Source organism: Pinus tabuliformis, chromosome 8, assembly GCF_031772625.1.
Source record: "Pinus tabuliformis cultivar Carrire ecotype Pingquan chromosome 8, CPIR1, whole genome shotgun sequence".
NCBI classification, from domain to species: Eukaryota; Viridiplantae; Streptophyta; class Pinopsida; order Pinales; family Pinaceae; genus Pinus; species Pinus tabuliformis.
In genome coordinates, this window is record NC_142294.1 from 1,052,196,775 (window position 1) to 1,052,217,310 (window position 20,536).

Below are 20,536 nucleotides of genomic sequence, written 5' to 3' on the forward strand. Positions count from 1 at the left end.
CTAAAAAAGCTCAAGCAATTTAAAAGCAAGTGGCATTTAATTATTGGCCCCTGGAAATAAGTAATATGCATTTTAGCTTTAGTGAACTATTTTCAATTTGCAATAAGCTCTTTGAACGGTCTATGAAACATCAAACTGCTTATATAACAGCTTTTCTTCCTCATATTTCTTGTTAATGATAATTATGTTAAAACTTAAAAGGCATTCCCTTCTCAACAAATTCAGGGTATTTTTACAGCTGTGTTGAAAACCAGTACAAAACACTATGGTTCTGTAAAGATATTATATTCATGTTTGAAATTAAAAAGTTGATTTGAGTATTCAAACATTTAGTTCCCAATCTGAGTCAATACTACCTGATTGTTTTCACAATGCTTGAGGTTGCAACGGTGGAAGTACTTGCAATGACTCCTGGAAACCCTAGTACAATATCTAAAAGTTGAGATGGCATTTTATTATTGGCCCCTGGAAATAAGTAATATGCATTTTAGTTTTAGTGAACTATTTTCAATTTGCAATAAGGTCTTTGAACGGTCTATGAAACAACAAACTGCTTATATAACAGCCTTTTCTTCCTCATATTTCTTGTTAATGATAATTATGTTGAAACTTAAAAGGCATTCCCTTCTCAATAAGTTCAGGATATTTTTACAGCTGTGTTGAAAACCAGTACAAAACACTATGGTTCTGTAAAGAGATTATATTCATGTTTGAAATTAAAAAGTTGATTTGAGTAAGAATTTATTCAAACATTTAGTTCCCAATCGAGTCTCAGTACTACCTGATTGTTTTCATAATGCTTGAGGTTGCAACAGTGGAAGTACTTGAATGACGACTCCTGGAAACTCAAATACAATATCTAAAAGTTGATGGCCACAAAAATGAGAAAAACAATAGCAATAACTACAAGGATCAGCCTTTGAAATGTTGCATTTCCTCGTTATTTTTATATTGAGGCTTTGCTTGCTGTAATGTTTTTGCTGAAAAGACAATATTTAATTCAACAGAAACCCAAGTCAAAAACCATCATAGAAAACCCATGTTTCATGCTGCAACTTGTACCACAGATTTAGATCTAATATAATACAAAACATATAGATGGGAAAAATGCTAAAATTGTCCAATCATCAATGTCCATTGTCAAAACTGAAGGTAGATGCCCAGAACATCCATGGAATCTGGCCATAACATCCTTGAAATCTGTCCAAAACACCCTTGAAATCTCCCTGGAACATCTTGGGGACAGCCAGAAATTTCAAGTCCCTGATGAAGTACCCAGCAGTTTGAGGACATTTCCTAGGGTTTCACAAGTCCCCGAAGCACCGGAATGGTGCTTAAGGTTTCTTCATAAGGGGTCAGATCCCCATGCAATATAGAAAATTATAATTTTATTATAAAAAGTAATTAATGCAAACTGTGAAGTAAAATTTGTCAGCATGTTTCTCTTCCAAAATGAAAATTTAACAATGACAAAAACAAGGCTGGAAAATCATAAACATTTTAAAAAGAGTTCTTTGCAAGTGTTTTTTGCTACAGAAATATGTATTGAATTACTGCAGCAATTCAGCTGGAAATTACCCAGTGAGATGAAAAATGTAACAATGAAAGCAGCAAATAATCGTGGACATCAGACATGGGCACAAGAAAAGATAATAAAGCAGTTCTTAATCATCATCAAATGCCAGAGGAACTTTCAGGCATCCTCCACTTTCGTCAGCAAAGACTGAATGCCAAATATAACAAAAAGAATTCCACCAGAAATTGCAACCTGTTCCATCAAAATACCAAGCAAGAAAATATTCAGTGCAATCTAATATACTAGTTACCATTTCAGTAATTCACCATATTTTACAGCAAAGACTGAATACCAAATACACCAAACAATTCTACCAGAGAATATCCTTCTTGGCAAAAAGCAGGAAGGAAAATAATCAGTAACATCAGAAATAAACTTTATACAGCAGAAAATGAATCCATCATGAACAATTTACCATTCTTTCAGATATCCGAGCTGCCAAAGACTTCCCTCCAAACACAGCAGCAGCCGTACAAAGAGTGTGCCCTCTACAATGAAATGCGTAAGGCCATTAATTTCAAAATTAGTTGCATGACATCATTAACTTGCAGAAACCTCTTACCAAACAGTGCTATTGCACTAACATGAGATCATTGACTCACGAATATTTTGTTAACACTAATCTTCTGTATCTAACAAATGGATATAGCTATAAGAATCCATTGATGATCCATATTAAAATTCAATTTAGAAGGAAAGTATCTTTCATTGCTAAAGCATATCCTTGAAGAACATACATAATGCCCCCGAGAACTACACCAACTGGATTTTCGTCTGCCGCCAGTCCTATTGTAGCAAGCTGGAAAAAGTGTCAAATTATATTAGAATATTAACTTCACATAAGTGCAGTAATGGCATCTTCACAATTTTCCTCTAAAATCCTATCTTAATAAAAACCATTGAATACCTGGCTCTTATCACCCCACTCTCCAAAAAATGTCAGCGAAAATGCCTGTAAATGTGGAATTAGAAATTTCAAATCACAACAGCAGAAATTCTCTTCAGAAGCCTTCAGTAAATATTGTTGAAACAACAAAACTTTACACCATTTAAATTGGGCTATAAGTAAAGAAGATTGCTTGCCTCTAGGAGAATTGGTGAAAAATATTTCGTAAGGAAAGGTCTCTCTTGTTTTTTTGTATCATCGTCCTCCTACAAACATCAATAATAACTGTTAACTACAAACAGGCAATTACGTATTTTGAAAGCCAAAAGAACTCAACACCCCAACTCCTTGCTAACACTCTGCATCCATGAACTAAACAACTTAACCACCAATATTTATCCTCATCAAAATGTAAACCAAACCTAAGATAACAAATTCCAAAAGGACAGAAGAACAAAGGAACAAAGGAATAAAATCACATTCAAAGTCCCTCAAATTCAGATTAGGCTTATTGAAGTTACTTCCGTACCTTTGATTTTACAGTTGCCTTAGTTGAAATTCCATTTTCTTTCCGATCAGCAGACTGCATCCATTCACCCAACAAATAGTCCAGTATTACAGTCAATTTTAACAATCTCCACAGTTGCATTGTGCATGATCGAAAATAGAGTAATTTTTTAGCAATCAGCCACAACTTTACCGAAAGTAATGTGACTACTTAGTTATGAGTGTGATAAATCTATAACTAACCAGCTTAGCTTCCACCTCAGCCAACTCTTCTGATTCTCTGCAGAAAAGAAATCCCACCACAGTAGGCATAGAACAGCAAACATATCAAAAATTTGAGAGTTGACAAGACAATCTCAGTGTAAGATGAAAGAAATAGTTGTACGAAAAACACACCCATCCTCTGTGATTCCTTCCCATAATGACCACAAACCAAATGCAAAGAACAAGACTGTTGTAACAAGATGAGTCCATTTCCGAGATAACTGCAACATTTTAAACAGAAGTAAGCGTCGGAATCAAAATAGCATCAAATGAAAAAGTTATATTAACCTAAGGTGCAGGGACGAGGAGAATAGGTGGGGAAATTAAGGAAAGAAAACAACCCCCGCATTTCAGAGGATGCAACAAGAAACAGGGAACATGAGATATTAAAAGTTAAAAAATATAAATATTAAATATCAGAAATATTAACACTGCATTTCCCATATATCTATGATCAAGGAATAAGACGTATCAACATGCAAGAATTAAATTCCATATTTACTATGTTAAGCTAGTTATAGATTTTCTTATTACTAGTGAAAATGAAAATACAATGATCAATCAATGTCCATTCATACACAGTCCACAATACCTATAGGAGATATAAAGCCATGCACAATCAAAAACTGTGATACATTATAGCAATACAAAATGTTGACAACTAAAAGCCTGAATTCAAAGGACAACTGGAAACAATATAAGTCACCATCAATAGTTGTGAACATTGTCACTTATCACATATGGTATTTTTAACCAGCACTTCGCAAAAATGACATTGTCAATTATTTTCTGCTAATTATTAATGTAAGACATTTTGTCAAACATAACACATGCAGTTTAACTTCAGGGTGATGCCAGCATCATCAAAGTTCCTAAACCAAGTTCTTGCATCTTCTTCTCAAGGCAAACATATATGCATTAAAAGTTATTCATTGTATTTGAATAGTACAAGAGAATGGCATCACCCAAAGAAACTAAACCTCAAGGTGATGCCATTCTCTTGTACTATTCAAATTTCTATGGGTGATGTCATTCTCTTGTAATATTCCAATACCTTTGAAAGAAATTTTGGCTTTTATTAGAGAGACAAAGTCCCCAAAGATTTAAAAGCATCTCAAGCGCAACAAATTGAAGAAAATATAAAGGCTTCTAATAAACTGGACATTTTTTATTCTAGGGCATCTACATCAAAGGCAAAACCAAACCTAAAGCCATAAATTATGTAGAGCCAACTCCTGGAAATGTTACATTATTGACTAAAGCAATTGGAGAGCTCCATTCCAATGCTATAAAGTTGTATACAACAATGAAGAATAGATTTACGCACTTGAAAAAAGCTATGCAAAACCATTTCAAAGAAGCAACTTTAGATAGAGCATGAAGTTATGAACAGAGGCCCCCAAGATCAAATACTCCCAGTGCCTATAAATCCTACCACCATACTGAATCAAGAGCATTTCTCATGCTGTCAAAATGTGCATGATGAGGTATCATGCCCAGTAATTGTCAAAGAAAGAGAAACTAATAAAGAAAATTCAAACAATTTCAATCATTTGCAATCTTCAAGGGAATTCTTGTGCTGTGTGTGTAGAGTAGACATATACAATCACAAAAAAGTATGGTCCAATGCCTTCATAGGAGGAAACAAAGAAAATAGTAAGGGAGAGGAATCAAACACATATCAAAGAAGAAATCCAATAGGTCAACAAAAGAGTCAATTGGGGAAACAAGTTCCTCAAAGACCTTTGGTGAACAAATAGCCAGCTATAACAGATGGAGCCGCCAAAAGTTCCTGTTCAGGAAAGCCATCTGTAAGAAAGGATTTTGGTCTGAACATTGATTTACTTAATGAATTGTCCAAGATTAAAAATTTTGTTTCCCTTCTTGAAAAATATATATATATCAAGAACACCGAAACATTAGGAACATGGATGAGTGTCCAATATAGCTAGAAGTTTCCCCTAAATTTGCAAGAAACATCAAGTTAGGAGCAATAATATTACATGGTAAAAAATATTTTAAATTACAACATATCTAGATAATGATAATGATAATTATATAAACATATTTAACAGAATACTGAAGTTAATATCGACAAATATTCAACTGGAAAATGGGAAATTAAATATGTATAACGTCTTCATAAAATTAAACTTTCCATATATAAACTTTGAACATATTTGTAAATTTGAACCATTGTTCTAGTTCTGATTAGAAAAAACCTGAATAGACTACTCTCATAATATAAAAATACAATAAAAATAAAAATAAAGTTGGTTGACAACAACAAACACTAGCAAATGTTTATCATTGGTAAGGCATTGATTCATTGGACTTTTGTGTTTAGTCTAGACTCAAAGGCAAACATATATGCATTAAAAGTTATCATATCCACGACTATAAAGTGGGAAATATTAACTTCTTTTAATTTTTTATTTAAATGATTTTTGAAAAAAGATTTGTGTAGTTTAGTTTTTGTTTTATAGTAATATTTTGAATAAATATAATAAAAATATTCATAATTAATTAAGTGTTGTAATAATTAATCAAAAATGTATTTTAATCAATATTACTAAATATCAGTATTTATTAATACCAAAATTAAAATTCTAATTTGAAGTTCTCCATATCAGAAATCATTCCCAATCTCTCATTTCCTTGATGTGGAAACTACCAAGTTCCCAGAACCATGCCCAACCAATTGGGGATGTTTTGTTCCCGTTCCCAAGCAACCAAAAACATCAAAATGGTGGGTACAAGTTTCGAAATAAACTAATTAAAATTAAAATTTATAACTTATATGTAATAAACTAATTAAAAATAAAATTTTAAGCTTATATGTAATTAAAATGTAATATATTAATTATTTTATATGTTACACAAGCTAGAAACCCTAGACAGGGTTACATCATTGAGCACACGAGAGAGATTACACAATAACATTCATTGATATCATGTATAACAGGTTGACTTACTACAAGGGAGTTTACCTCCTTATATCACTGTTCACAAAATAATTTCCGTTTGTAAGCATGGGATAGACCACTTTACACAAAAAGTGAACTTAAGCCTAAACCTAAAGCTATAAAGTGACAATTGCATAGTAAACCTTAATATTCTAACACTCCCACTTAAGGCTTACAATACTGAAAGAAAAAGATATCAACTGAAGTTAAACACACACTAATTAAGCATAAAAACAATATAAGTAATAAAAAACATTCTTTAGAAGCTTTTTTTTAAATAGTTCATAGATCAAGTAGAGCCCAATCAAGCTGCCTTGTAACCTTTGTAAAGATGTAGCTCCCAAATTGAATTCCCGACTTCTCAAATTCTACCTTCCAAAACTCCCAAATGATAAATCTTTTGAATTAAATTACTGGGCAGCAACACAAATGCACGTCTCATGACCTCCTTATTGGATGGCAATCCACATGTATGTCTTAAAACCCTAATGAGGGGATAATTCTCAAGATCCACAAACTCCAAAATATATTGGAAACTACCCACACTTAAATGTATCTACACTAGATGCTATCTTGTTTTCAAAGTGTGGGATCCTTAAATGCGTCAAATGTCCTTTATTTAATAAGATCATCACTGCTATCAGCATCCAGTGGATCTTCAACAATGGTTGCATTAACTAAAAGTGCTCTGTCTCTAACTTTTCCCTTAAAGAATGCTAATGGCTGGAAATTTACTATTCCAAGTTGTGTGACCCATTTTCTTGCAATAAACATTTCAGCTTCCCCTTGTCTTTAGTTGATCTGCTACGATTATTTCTCGAGTATAATGCCATCTCAAGTTGAAGATTGTTTTTGGTCCCTCCTGCAATGGTTCTCTTTTCTTCAACTAAGAGAGTAGCAATCATATCTTCTAGAGTTTCATAAGGTAGTTGACTTCATATCTTCTAGAGTTTCATAAGGTAGTTGACTAAGTAAAACTAACATTTTGTATTAAGAAGACAAACTATCTAACAAAATGGCTTTGGCATCTTCCTCCTCTATTTTAGCTTTGACTTCAGTTAGATGTTTAATGATATATCTCAGATTGTTTGTGGCTAAACATAGTGACTTGGCCAAACATAGTGAACCTCTTCTCTACCATTCCAATAATTTACTAGGATATGTTGAAGATCTCTCAATCCCTTTTAGTATTCTCCACAGATTCCTGTCCATCCACTGCACCTGAATTTTTACTTTCCACGCGTGGAAATGAAACCAGAGTGTTTTTCTGATGGCATCTCCATGCTTAATGTCCTAACAAAGAGATCTGAAATGACTCTTCGCTTGATCTAGAGACTCAAATCAACTAATCAGAAATTCTACTAATGTACGACTACATGCTAATTGTACAGTCACTGAAGGACGCTATAATATTTCCGTACAGCAACATTTGTATATTAACAACAGCCGCTACTTTCTAACTGTACGTCTACGTGCTAAAACAGTGACTCTGATGTATGAAGAACAAATGTCTCATAGGAATTATTTACGGAAGCATCTTGATCTACAACAAACGGCACTACACAGTTGGCAGCTGCTGTAATTTCTCTATGATTTGTGGTATGGTGACTCCTTGGATGTGTTCTTCCTCCAACTATTAAGTGACGGCTGCTGCTATGGTGGCTTGAATGCAAGCTAGGTAGCTTACTCAACCTCCTTCAAATTGGCGGCTACATTACTCTTTCCATTGGCTTGGATCGATTTGACTTGCAGCTGTAGTGAATCATGGAGACAGCCGATTTGGCGATCTACAGCAACAATGGTTCCTGTATCATTTGTGGTATGGTGGCTCCTTCATTTTGGTGGTTCCTCCAACTAATAAAGGGTGGATGCTCTAATTTGATGTGATGGCTACTGGGTTGGCTTGAATGAGGCTGGGTGGCTTACTTGACCTCCTTCGAATTGGCAGGTACAATGCTCTTCTCGGTGGCTTCAATCCATTTGACTTGCAGCTGCAATGAATCATGGTGACGGCTGAGTTGGTGAACTACCACAATGAATGTTTCTCTGCGATTTGTGGTATGGTGGCTCCTTGGATTGGCTATGATGCCTCGAATGGAGGCTAGGTGGCTTGCTCGACCTTCTTCGAAATGGCAGCTATAGTACTCTTCCCGGGAAAATGTTAAGCACCATACAGTAAGCTGTCTTTTCATCCTCTCAATTGAATACCACATTATTTTCATTCAACGGAAGATTGGCTTACTGCATAGTACATAGCTTAAAATTTGCCCTCCTCCCCTTCTTCCCAGTGGTCTTGGATCAATTTGACTTGAATCTGCAATGAATCATGGTGATGACTGATTTGGCAAGCTAATATAATAGCAGAGTTTGCATAGGTAAAGAAATTGTACAAAGGTTTGATGAGTCAGCAGCTGAATACTTTCTTTCATACTGGTTGTGTTCAAACCATCCTGTTTTTACTGGTTAACCAGTTAAATTTGGCTTTAAATCTAGTTGGAATTATGTTAGGAGTTACAAATATGAGATGGAAAGTTTGCTCCCAGAGGGTTCTGGCAAATTTTAAGACGACCAAGAACACCAGTTTTTCAAAAAAGCAATCAAAACACATAGAACTTTGACTTGTCAGAAATGGGGTGATTTGACTGCCTGGTAGTCGACACCCTTTCTCTAATGCCTGTTCTCAGCATTCAATCAATAATCTAATTAGGTAAATAATGAACCTGCTCTGATACCATGTAACAAGCTAGAAACCCTAGATAGGGTTACATCACCGAGCAGATGAGAGATTACATAACAACAGTCATTGATATTATAGATAGCAGGTAAACTTATTACAATGAAGTTTACCTCATTATATATCATGTTCACTGGCAAGGCATTTCCATTTAGTTTCCCACCTGTATCCGGATCCTAGATTTTCAAAATCTGATGGATCTGTATCCAAATCCAGGTAATTTATTCTTATATGCATGGTTAACCTTGGATAGTGGTTTATTGTACTTCCTCAAGCTGTTATAACAAACAAATCCTTACTAACAACCAATGTTTAAAAACTTGACTGAAAAAGAGAATAAAGGGGTTGATTAAAAGAAATCTTAAAAATCATCAAAGTAATAATGAAAAAGAATTTAAACATAGAGACTCAACAAACATACAAAAATGTCCTTTTTGTACTATTTTCCAAATGCATTCAAGGTCAAATTGATAGAACTATTGAATATTTTGATGGCATTTGTGAACCCCTGTCATGGTAAAAAGGGCATCATATAATCAAAAGAAAATAAAATTTAGTTACTGTATTTTGGAAGCAATATTTGACCAAAGTTGTTTGCATCACCAATACTTATCAAATCTGGGCATACAATTACAAATATAAATATTTGTAATGCAAACTGTGTGCCAAGAAAACAAAATTCAGGTTTACAAAAAAATGAGAGACTATTACTTCCTTCCAAGATTAATCTCACAAGGAACCAACAACATAAGCATGGATTACAGGGATAAGATTCTCTTCAAGGTTGTATAAAATGCCGACAAATGTCTTCAGAGTCTTGAGGATTCCAACAATGGCAGTAGCGTTAGATATGATGTGCATGAAAATGACAAGCATAATGAGATCAATGACTTTGAACACTAGATAATAATTATAAGCATACCATGCTAAACCAGGAAGCAATGAATTTCAAATATAAATCATTTCAAATGGAAACTGTATACAAAGAAGATACAACTCTGCTGTAAATATGTCTAGACTAAGCAATGCGAGTACTACAGGAAGGGTAAAAAAACCAGTAGACAACAAAAGTGCTACAGATATTCATGAGATTCTTAATTCAATGGAAAATAACCAGCCAGCGACTTACAAGATTTGGTGCAGCCCAGCCGAAAAATACAGAGATCACAGTCATAATCTGTATGGTAATAGAACAATTAAGTGAAAACACATAACAATGGTGGCCACTGGAACTAACTCATTTCTACTGTAAAGAATAACAAACTAAGCACACCTACTGCTAACAACATTTGAAAATTAAAAACTAAAACTTCCAAAGCTACATCCAAGAAAAAGGACAATAAAATAAACTGTACTTACATATAGAGCTACAAGAGATCCAACCAAGATAAATCTCCTGGGATGCCGCATAGCCATGATCTTGAACACACAAAAACTCAAACAAATGAATCTTACCCACTACATTCAATCTAAATTTCCATAACATGAAGAAAAACGAATAGACTATCCAAATATCAGAAGCATTTTTATACAACTACTGCAATCCCTCATATTGTGGTACCAATTGTATTCGAGCTAACAATGTTTTGTAATCAATAACATAAAGGTATTTCAGAAAAATAGTGAGATGGTGGTAAAAGACATATTGGCATTTATCAACTAGGATGCCACTTAAAACTTTGAGGTCGGGAGAGTTTACCTCTAGACTAGTAGAGAAGTTTGTACATCAAAAAAATGCCTGACTGGTGTTGCTAGGGACACTAACTGAACGAAACAACATAGATAAGAGCATAACCACCACAACCAATGAAACTCCCAATTCAACATTTCATCATTGTCACTCAGTTCAATGTCATTTTCAGCAATGACAAGGTTGTAAATCTTGCTATGCCCATCGGCACAACCTATACCATGTGTAGGAGTTATATGTTTCTTTATCGATTTCTCTTATTAGATTCCTGAAGTCAATATTATCAATGTTACTGTTGTGAAATTCATTCCAAGATGATCTCAACAATATATAATATCATACTTTTGCTAAAAATCAAGTATAGGTTGATGATAGTACAAGTCAATGCTCGAGCCACTTCATTAAATTTTAACAAAGGAATCAATAGGAAACGAGAGTTAACATATGTTGTCAGGGATTTGGTGACTCTTCTAAAAGTTATAAAGAGATATTCTTCTCATCTAAAGAATCATGATCATCATCGAAATGAACTTATGTTCATGTCAAAAGCTTAAGAGCGTGACTCATGTCCTAGTGTTACTCCATCTTATCATAGACTCATGATTACAGTGTATTAATTTCTCTCCATTATGCTTTGTTTTACCTTATTTTGAGTAATTTTACAAATGAGTTGTGTCACTAGCATAAAAAGTCATACCAGAGCTTAATGGTTCCAGACAAGAGTTTCAAGGTGTCATAACTCTTCATATTTCATTTTCATACAGTTTTATATCAAATATCCTGTACTGGTGCCAAAAGCTTTAAAGGTCACACCCCTTCACATCTCATCTCTATACCCCTTCATATTTCATTTTCATACACCCTAATTTCTCATTTTTGTATTATTTCATATTTAATTACTTGCACCATCACAAGAGGTGTGAAAGGTGACAACCCTTCATATCTTGTTCTCATGCTCCTTTCATAACCCTTCCATATCTCGTGTCCTTTCATTACATATCATATCACATCCTTTCAAAGGTATGAAAGCTCACATCCCTTCATATCCCATTTTTGTACCGATTCATTTGTTGGCAGGGAACATTGCCAATGGAACTTTAAGTAAGGTTACTGTAGATAACTTGGACAAGATATTGCAATATCATCAAGTTGCCATAAACAAATCACAGGCCAAAAAAAGTATTTCTAAATAAATTTAAAATAAATTTCTATCAGCCTATTTCTACTTTCCTTATGTAAATTAAAATACAATTAAACTTCCAACTAAGTATTTCTAAATAAATTTAAAATACTTTTTTATCAGCCTATTTCTACTTTCTTTATGTAAATTAAAATACAATTAAATTTCCATCTTTAAGTATTTCTAAATAAATTTAAAATGCTTGTTATCAACATATTTCTGCTTTCCTTATGGCAATTAAAATACAATTAAATTTCCAACTTTTAATCATGATAGAGCTGATGAAGCAGCTATACCCTTCAACTTGAAAATTAAGAATGTCCCTTCAAATTTAATCAGATCTCTATTCTCAAATTTAATCAGATCTCTATTCTCAAACTACACGTAAAAAATTATTTTTGGTAGAAAAAGGATTATGAAAAGAATAATGCAAACAATTTATACAATGATTTGTGATGTACATGATTACTAAAAGAAGAGGTGCATTTTACAAAATGGCATGGGATAAATGGTCATCATATCACTTCTCATTCTGGAAGTGTTTCTCGCAAAAATACGGTTAGAGAACTCTGGGCAATGCAAATCTGTAATTTCTGCATTCATAAACTTCTTGCTTCCAATACCAGGTTGTTTTGCCTTGGTAAATGGATCGCTGCTGATCTCTTTTAAATTTTGACTCATAGCCTTTTTTGCTGCTGATACAATACATGAGCAATATCGGTGCCATGTAATCATATTTTCCAAGATTGCAGTCATATATGTAATTCTCTTTTATATTTCCATTCATAGTCTTCTTGCTGCCAATACCAGGTTGTTTTTGCCTTGGTAAATAGTTCGCCGATGCTCTCTTTTATATCTTGACACATAGCCTTTTCATGCTGCTGATACTCTACATGCGCAATATCGGAGCTATGTATCCATATACTCTAAGACTACGGTCTTATATGTAACATGATCCATATCTCAATATATATATGCCGATTTTTTCCTACTGAAAAAAAAAAACTGCAATTCTACAAAAATATGGCATTTCTGAATCTACCCAGACAGTTGAAATCGTGATTTTGATAATACAAATTGCAATTGAATTTGTGATTTCAAAGACTATTCAATGATTCATATGCTGAATTCCAACATATACGAAGCAATTTAAGTGCCCGCTAACAAACTCTATCTCAATAACATTTTAGATGCCAAAAATTACAAGCAACCCAAAGATTATAATTAAAGATATTACTTGAAATCCTTTGGCAGTTTAATGGAAAGCATGGCCAGAACACACGGATGCTAATTATTCTTAATGGATTCTCAGCTAAATCTAAATTCTATTACTCAAACGCTGCGGCAGAAATCGTCGAGAACATATAAAGCCTTTCACCAAATGTATACTTGGAATAACTTTGATAAAGATTTTTCCTCCTGTGAATAGCCCAAGAAAAATATCATCAACGATATACTGCTGAGGTAAATTCAAGGGAAATTTTCCCTCAATGGAAAAACTTCTAAGTGGCATAACTTTCGCATACGAACTTCGATTGACGCAATTCTTGCATCGTTGGAAAGATCTTTGTGTATAGAATAGGAACAAAAATGTGTGGCACTACAGCGGCAAAGTTTACCCCCAAAAAACGTCGTTTGATGCCTCAAAATGCTCCTAGAAGGTTTCAAACCTTGTTTTGCCAAACTAGGTCCCACTGTTAAAAAAAGTCTCGTGAGTTGATTACTCCATTGTTTCCACTTTGAAAGCATCGAGAAGGATGACAAACAATATAATGATCCAATTTGGATCATGTATGGACTTTTGCAGGTTATATTGAGCCTACACATATCCCTTTAGATACAATTATGTGCAATTTTCATCATGCATTAGACATACTTGACTCACCTTGTGAAAACATAAAGGTCCCCCAATCCATCACAACTATGGCTCATATATGTTGAAGTTCCCTCTTTGAGTATCTTACTATGGTCTAGATATGTGCTTTTGGTCTCCTGTTTGATGCTTAGTGCCATGCAAGGGTCCCTTCACCTAGAATTTGGTCTTTCCCTTCCTTGGTGGTATGTTTAGTTCTAGTAAACTCTTTGGCCAACCCATTCAGGAAATCCTTCCCAGATTTGACCTCTCCTGGACCTCATGCACTAGTTGGGCATTTGGTTAGTTAAGTCTTCTCTCTTGACTCCTAAAATGTCCCCAATCCATTATGGTGATGTCTGAGGTTTTTAGTTAGTCAAATTTTCCTTTAACTAAAGTGGCCATGGTACATACTCCAAAACACTACCATTTCTATCTAAACCACCTTGTGGCCCGCAATTCACACTTCCTTGTGGTACAAGGGACAATTTCTCCACAAACACTCATGGTTTAGTCTTGTTACTCAATATGCAATATAAAAACCCACAAGTTGATTGTTATAGAGAAAATTTCAAAATACCCTTCAATAATGAATGTAATGACTAGATATACCACTCAAGCAATCCCAAATCAATCTATGCCACTCCCTTGCTCATTATTAAGGGTCCCTTTTTGGTCTCTCTTTCATACCAAAACTGTCAAATTTATAAATATCTTGCATTCAATCAAATGTCTTTCCACCTTCCACAATCTTGGACTTACTTGGATATGTTGTCTCCAACTACCCACTACCTATTGGAGGTTGCTACAAATAGTACTTCCCTCTTCATTGGCTTTGATAATCCTTATCACATTAATAAGATGGATTGCATTGTTTTTATCTCTATCCCTAACCACACTTCCATCCGTCGCCATTTCCACCTTAAAGAGAAATTCAACACATGTATTTGAATAAGGAGGTAAACTTCTCAACTAAGCACAGTTGGGTCATACATACTTGCACTTTAATTCTCATATATTTTACTTTTGTGTACACTTAATTGTGCTTTGATTTCATTATATCCAAAAATAGCATATCCTTAATTGTTTTCATTGGCAAAGATGAAAGACGTGATTTCATAGGTACACATGCTAAGATTCTAACCGTTCTTTGTTCCTTCTTGTTTGTTCCTTTGTCCCTAGGTCCAATTAGCTTGTTGTAATATCATCAGAGTAGTTGTAGATAATCTTGCACCTAGTTAAGCATTTTCAGGTCCCTAGGACGATAACAAAGCCCAAGATCTCTTCCCAATTTGCTTGAACACCAAAGCAAATTGAATTAATCGATATATTGCTCATTGTTCGCTTGTTTGCATCGAGTTGAAGGGTTTTGGAGGCTGGATACTCTTTTACTTTAGTTTTACTCTTCCTATTCATAGATGAATTTGCACACATAAGAGGAAAAAGATATGGATAAATCAATAGTCTCTTTCCATTCATTTGTTAGTTAATCTACCATCATTGCTACTAAACCCAATTAGACTCTCGTATAAACCCTAAATAAACTAGCAAAGCCAGCATGTATCGTTGCTGCCACAAGTTTCATCCTCATGATATAACTAACTTTCTTCTCTATCTAAACCTCAACAAGTTTCTTGTACTTGTGCCTTTTTCCAAAGTATATGGTGTTCATATTTGTCACTTAGGAGGTACTCCAAACCCTAGGGTATAAGGTTGTGGAGGAAATTGGTACCACAAAAGTCATTTGTGAGTTAAGTACACAAGAGGTGGGTTTTGCACCAAAGCTTGCGGGTGTGAAACCATGCATGGTTTTGATGATTTGAGACTTGGAGCATGTGTGGCACCCTTAGTGGACCAAGGGGCTGCTAATAAATCTAAGAGAGCATGTGCCAAATGGAGAAAAGAATTTTTGTTTATATGTTGGTGGGTGAGTGGCACAAAAAGTCAAGTCGGCCTTGCTTTAGAAGAGCCCTAGAAGAGGGCTAGTTGTACCACCCAAAGGACATATAAATACAAGATGAGAGAGGCCTCATTTGGCATCCAATCAAGGCTTTCATATCTCATGTGAAGACTGAACAAGGAGGCCGGGTACTCTTGAGATAGATGCAACCCTGGAAGCCTAGTGAAGGAGAAAATCAGGTCTGGTTTTTGGTTTGATTCTTTGTGATTATTTGGGCTATGGTTAGGCAAGTACAAGCAGCAAAGAAGAGGAGACAAGGCCAAGCTGATAGAGGGTAATTCTGGGTGCAAAACAGGTGGAATTTCTCTGTGTATAGGCCAAGGTTTTTCTGTTATAATTGCAGGTAGACAGGAGTCCTGATTACTGATTAGGGAGGCCAACTAGCCTAGAAGGCGGACAGAAAGAGGCCACATCCCTCTAAGGCAAGAGTGCAGAGATATAAGGTATGTGGGTGTAAAAATTATGTGATTTGAAGTTGCTTCAGGTTGCCCTAGACAGGTCCAAGTATCTAAGAGAAATCTTGCTCATATCTGAGGTGTTTTGGGAGAGCAGAAGAGGATGTCTTCAAGGAGGAAGGGTGCAGGATTGGAGTCTAGGTTGGACAAAATTGTTTGGCATCTTAAGGAGCAGATTGCAGGGCTGACGGTAGGTGCCAAAGAAGCCCTAAGTGCAGACTTGAGAAGGACTTCAAGCATGCTAGAAGTGGCAATGGTATTGGCCTAGAGGTTGATCCCTTGAAGTGACAAAGTGGCAGCCAAAGAGAGCCAGTGAAATCAAGCCCTAGTTCACTGTTTGAGGACTTCTACAGTGGTGAGTGGGCAGCCTTTGTGCCCTTGACTTGTCTTTATATAGCAGCAGAGGAAGGAAGATGTGGGAAGCCCAAGAGCTGTTCACAAACCGAGTTGTGAACAACAAATAGAAGTCGCTATGTGTCGATAACTTCATGCAATAAGGAGCAGCTAGAGGGTAGTATTGTTTGGAGCCATTTTCAGTGACCTAAAGGACTTGTGATCATTGATAGAGGCAGATTGGGAGAGCTACAAATTGGGAGCTGAAGGACCAGCAGTTGTGTTCAAGGTATGTGGACCGAAAGGAGCTGAGGAGTTGGCTATATCAACGAGTAAGTTGTATCTTGTTCAACGTAGATTCATTGTCAAAGGACTGACACCAAACCCTAGTTGTATTCTTGTATCATTGACTGTATGAGGGCCATGATCCCTAGTACAAGAGCCCTAGACAGTTGTATTAAAGATTGATTAATATAACGAAGTTGGGTTGAAAATTGCAAAAAAAATGTCTATTGTGCACTAGTTGATTTACTATTGTGTTTATTCCACTGTGCAAAGTAGTCTTGTTGTGGCATTTGAGTTGGTTGTGTCAAAATAATTCCAAGAATCTGAGGAATTCTGCACAGCGGTCAATGGGAAGAACAGTTCCAGATATAACCTAAGACCTAGAAGAGGATTACTGAAATTTTGGCCAAAAAATTTCAGTAATCCTCAGATTCTTGGAATTACTAATCAGTAATCCTCCTCAGATTCTTGGAATTAAGAGATTCTTCAAAATTTTGCTAAGCACAGGAAGAATGTCAATGCTACATGGGAACTCAGAAAAAATGATGGATCCAAGGCTTGATCATTTCAGGAGATGCAGAAATAAGGGTTAATCACTTCAAATTCTGGGATGCAACATAGCAGAAGTACTGAAGGAGGCATCCTCTTTCCCCAGATTAATAGATGATCAGAAAAGAAAGAGTATGGAAGCAGGGCTAGCAAAAGAAGAATCAAAATATTTGCTTGAGTCTATCAAGAAAGCAAAGAGCACAGGTACAGATGGATGGACTACATAATTTTACTTGGGCATTTACGACTTACTAGAAGATAATTTCTTGAAGGAAATTCAGAATCCAGAAGTCTTGGGGCTTTGAATGCCACATTTGTAGCTCTAATCTCAAAGAAATATGATCCAGAAACAATGGATGATTACAGGCTTATATCATTATGCAATTCTGTTTACAAAATCATTTCAAAACTTAGAGCAGGCATGCTGCAGCCTCAAAGCAACTCTTCAAAAGTCATCTTCGAAGAAAAGTTTAGGCTCATACACAACAGTAAATACACGACACAATGGGAACAGCCCAAGAAAGTTTGCACGCAATAAAGGTACAGATGCAACTAGCTCTGGTAATGAAACTTTTGATTTGGCCAAAACTTTTGAAAAAGTTAATTGGATATATACAAGGCCAAATTTAATTGAAATAGAAATTGATATCCAAATAGTGAACTGGATCATGGGATGCTCATCTTTGGCTTTATTTTTCATATTGATTAATGGATAAGCTTCTATATTTTTTAATGCCTCAAGACATTTAAGACGATGTTGTCCATTATCCCCATTGCTCACCTGTTTTGGTGGCAGAATAATTAAACAGATTGATTTCAGCATTTAAAAGAGAAGGATCTACCACAGGAATAAATGGGAACTCAATATCACTGTCTCACCCGTTATTTGTTTACATTGTTATTCTGTTAGGACAAGGGACTTTGAGGGAAACTAAAAAGCTCAAAGAAATACTACTGTATAACCAACCCTGACTCAAAGTAAATAGAATCCACCACAGGCTCCTTCAATATCTGGCCTTGTTCACGCTAACTATCCAATAATAAAATGTCTCACTCATTTGAGCAACATCTCTGTAGAACCTATTACTTAATATTTGGTGGTGAAAACAAACTATTTGAAAAATGAATTAATGGAATCCAACTTTCATCACACAGGGTTTTAACGATCAATCATTAAAAAATACAAAGTATTACATGTTTTGGAAATTTTCATAATGCAAATTTTTATCAATGTTTTAGAAAATTGTAATTCTTATTCTAAGTTCTGTTCAAATTCAATTTCAGTAACTACCCAGAATATTGAATTTGGCAAAACACAGATGGCTAAAATTTGACAAATCATTAAAAATCACAAAATATTTCATGCTGCAAAGAACTTTATCATTGTTTTAGAAAATCATAATTTCTTATTCTGAATTCTGTTTTGAGGATTTACTAGAGGAAAAATAAAAAACAGACACAAATGTTTTAGGAATTAACCAAATATGCAAGGATAAATTACTCTATTAAAGTCTGCTTAAATTAATTTAAGTGCTTGTTAAATTTATGAGACCAACTCATGGACGTCCACACACAGGGGCTCTACACCCCATAAGGTCAAAGTGAACGTCCATGAGTACAAAATTACAATTTCTGACAGGCAATAAAGGTACTTATCATTTCTCAATCCGAACATTGGCTTTTTAAACTTACCGCGGCGACGAAGAAGGTTTTGTCGCCTACTTCAGAAAGGACGGTCATTGCCAGAGACTTCGTTAAACCCTGCAAAACAAAGCGCCGATAATCAGACCCTCCGGACTGCACTATGTACTCAAAGATAGACAGAGACTTGAGACATTCCCCAGGGTAGGAAGTTCAAATCTGAAGCATCCGTCAAAATAAACGGTTTCTGCAGTTCTAATACAATTTTATTCATTTAAAAACAGAATGCTTTCCCATATTTAATTTTTCCTTCTTTTCCATTTTATAACAGGTGTTTGATTCAATTATCAACACATTCTACAGTGCCCACAAAGAACACGTTGGTCTCATACTTAACAATATCAATATTTTCTTATGTTCCAGTAGGGGACCATAAATAAAATCCCTGAAGCGGGTGTCATTAACGCGTCCCTCCCATACACGCACGCCCATAGAACTTATTATATTTACGGATAAATCCCATGCCTGGCTGGAGAAGTGATTTTACTGATATAAAAATAAACCGGCATCAAAGCTAAGACTTTAGGCTATAGAAGGCGATATAGAAGGGTGCATGAATACCTCCATTATTGAGACACCCATTGTTGTTGCGCTAGTAAGGCCGCTGCTGCTGGTTTGATTTGGTCTCCAATAACACTCCTGATACTAGTATTTGTGAATCCAATCAAAATCAGTCAGCATCGCCTGCCTGCAACATTCCACCTCATGTCATTCAAGCGATGGTCGATCTTGCGACCAATAACGTGTTACCTAAAGATCATAAAAGCAAACCTAGACATCAAATTTGGCGTAAAAAATTAAGTCTGTGGGCGATCTCCTACCAGAAATTCGAGAGAAATCTTCCAATCAATGGGCCATCATTCCACTTTGATACTTCTTCTTCCTCTCTGGCAGTTCCGGGCAACCAATTTAATTGGCGGCAGTTTTGAGTTTAACTCACGGGAAATATATACATGATACAGAAGGTGAGCTTCCGAACGGCCTCTGCATCGAACGCCAAGAAACTCAATTGGGACGATCCGATGAAATGGTAAGTAATAGATGCAAACTAACACTAATTAGCTCCTAATTAAATGAAATTAGAAACACTTATTTATTTAATTTTTCCGTGGTTTAAGTAATTAGCATTACAAGGATCTTGTGTATGTGGGGTCATGGAGTTCTTATCTGTCAATTATCCAATTGAACTTCCGGGATTTCTAAGTAAATTATTATGTTTATTATTAATGAATTTATATAAATTTATGATTTAATTTAATAACCAGTCAAACCTGAAGCTAGGTTAACCTAATCCACTGGCACGTGCCCATCCAATTATATTCTCGTCTTTGGTCAAACCTTTGTGTTTTTTTTTTCGAATATTCGTAAAAGTTTCAAGTGCCCTGTGCTTTGCGTTGCCTTTTTAGTGTTCTCCATTTAAAATCAACGGGTAACTTCACTAAATGGATTAGCTTTCATTGTGGTAGGGATTTTAAATTTTATTGTTATTTTATGGATGTGAGTTGGACATGTTGAAGATATAGTCTTGCCACACTTACAAAATAAATATGGAGAAAAAATGATTTGCATTGAAGTTAGTTTTAATAGGAAGGAAAATT

General features: G+C 35.2%; 1 protein-coding gene across 1 annotated transcript; it reads right to left on the minus strand.

Moving 5' to 3' along the window:
- Positions 1–1,482: 1,482 nt before the first annotated feature.
- Positions 1,483–19,957, minus strand: LOC149238966 (GDT1-like protein 5). The gene is made up of 13 exons (XM_089373266.1): positions 19,760–19,957; positions 19,500–19,626; positions 18,930–18,998; positions 10,293–10,352; positions 10,063–10,110; positions 3,366–3,454; positions 3,213–3,249; positions 2,992–3,045; positions 2,660–2,728; positions 2,484–2,528; positions 2,314–2,375; positions 1,992–2,064; positions 1,483–1,768 (listed from the first exon to the last, which is right to left on the minus strand). Exons 2-13 carry the CDS (start codon positions 19,518–19,520, stop codon positions 1,694–1,696), a joined length of 702 nt encoding a protein of 233 aa, XP_089229392.1. The 5' UTR covers positions 19,521–19,626; positions 19,760–19,957; the 3' UTR covers positions 1,483–1,693.
- Positions 19,958–20,536: the final 579 nt, after the last annotated feature.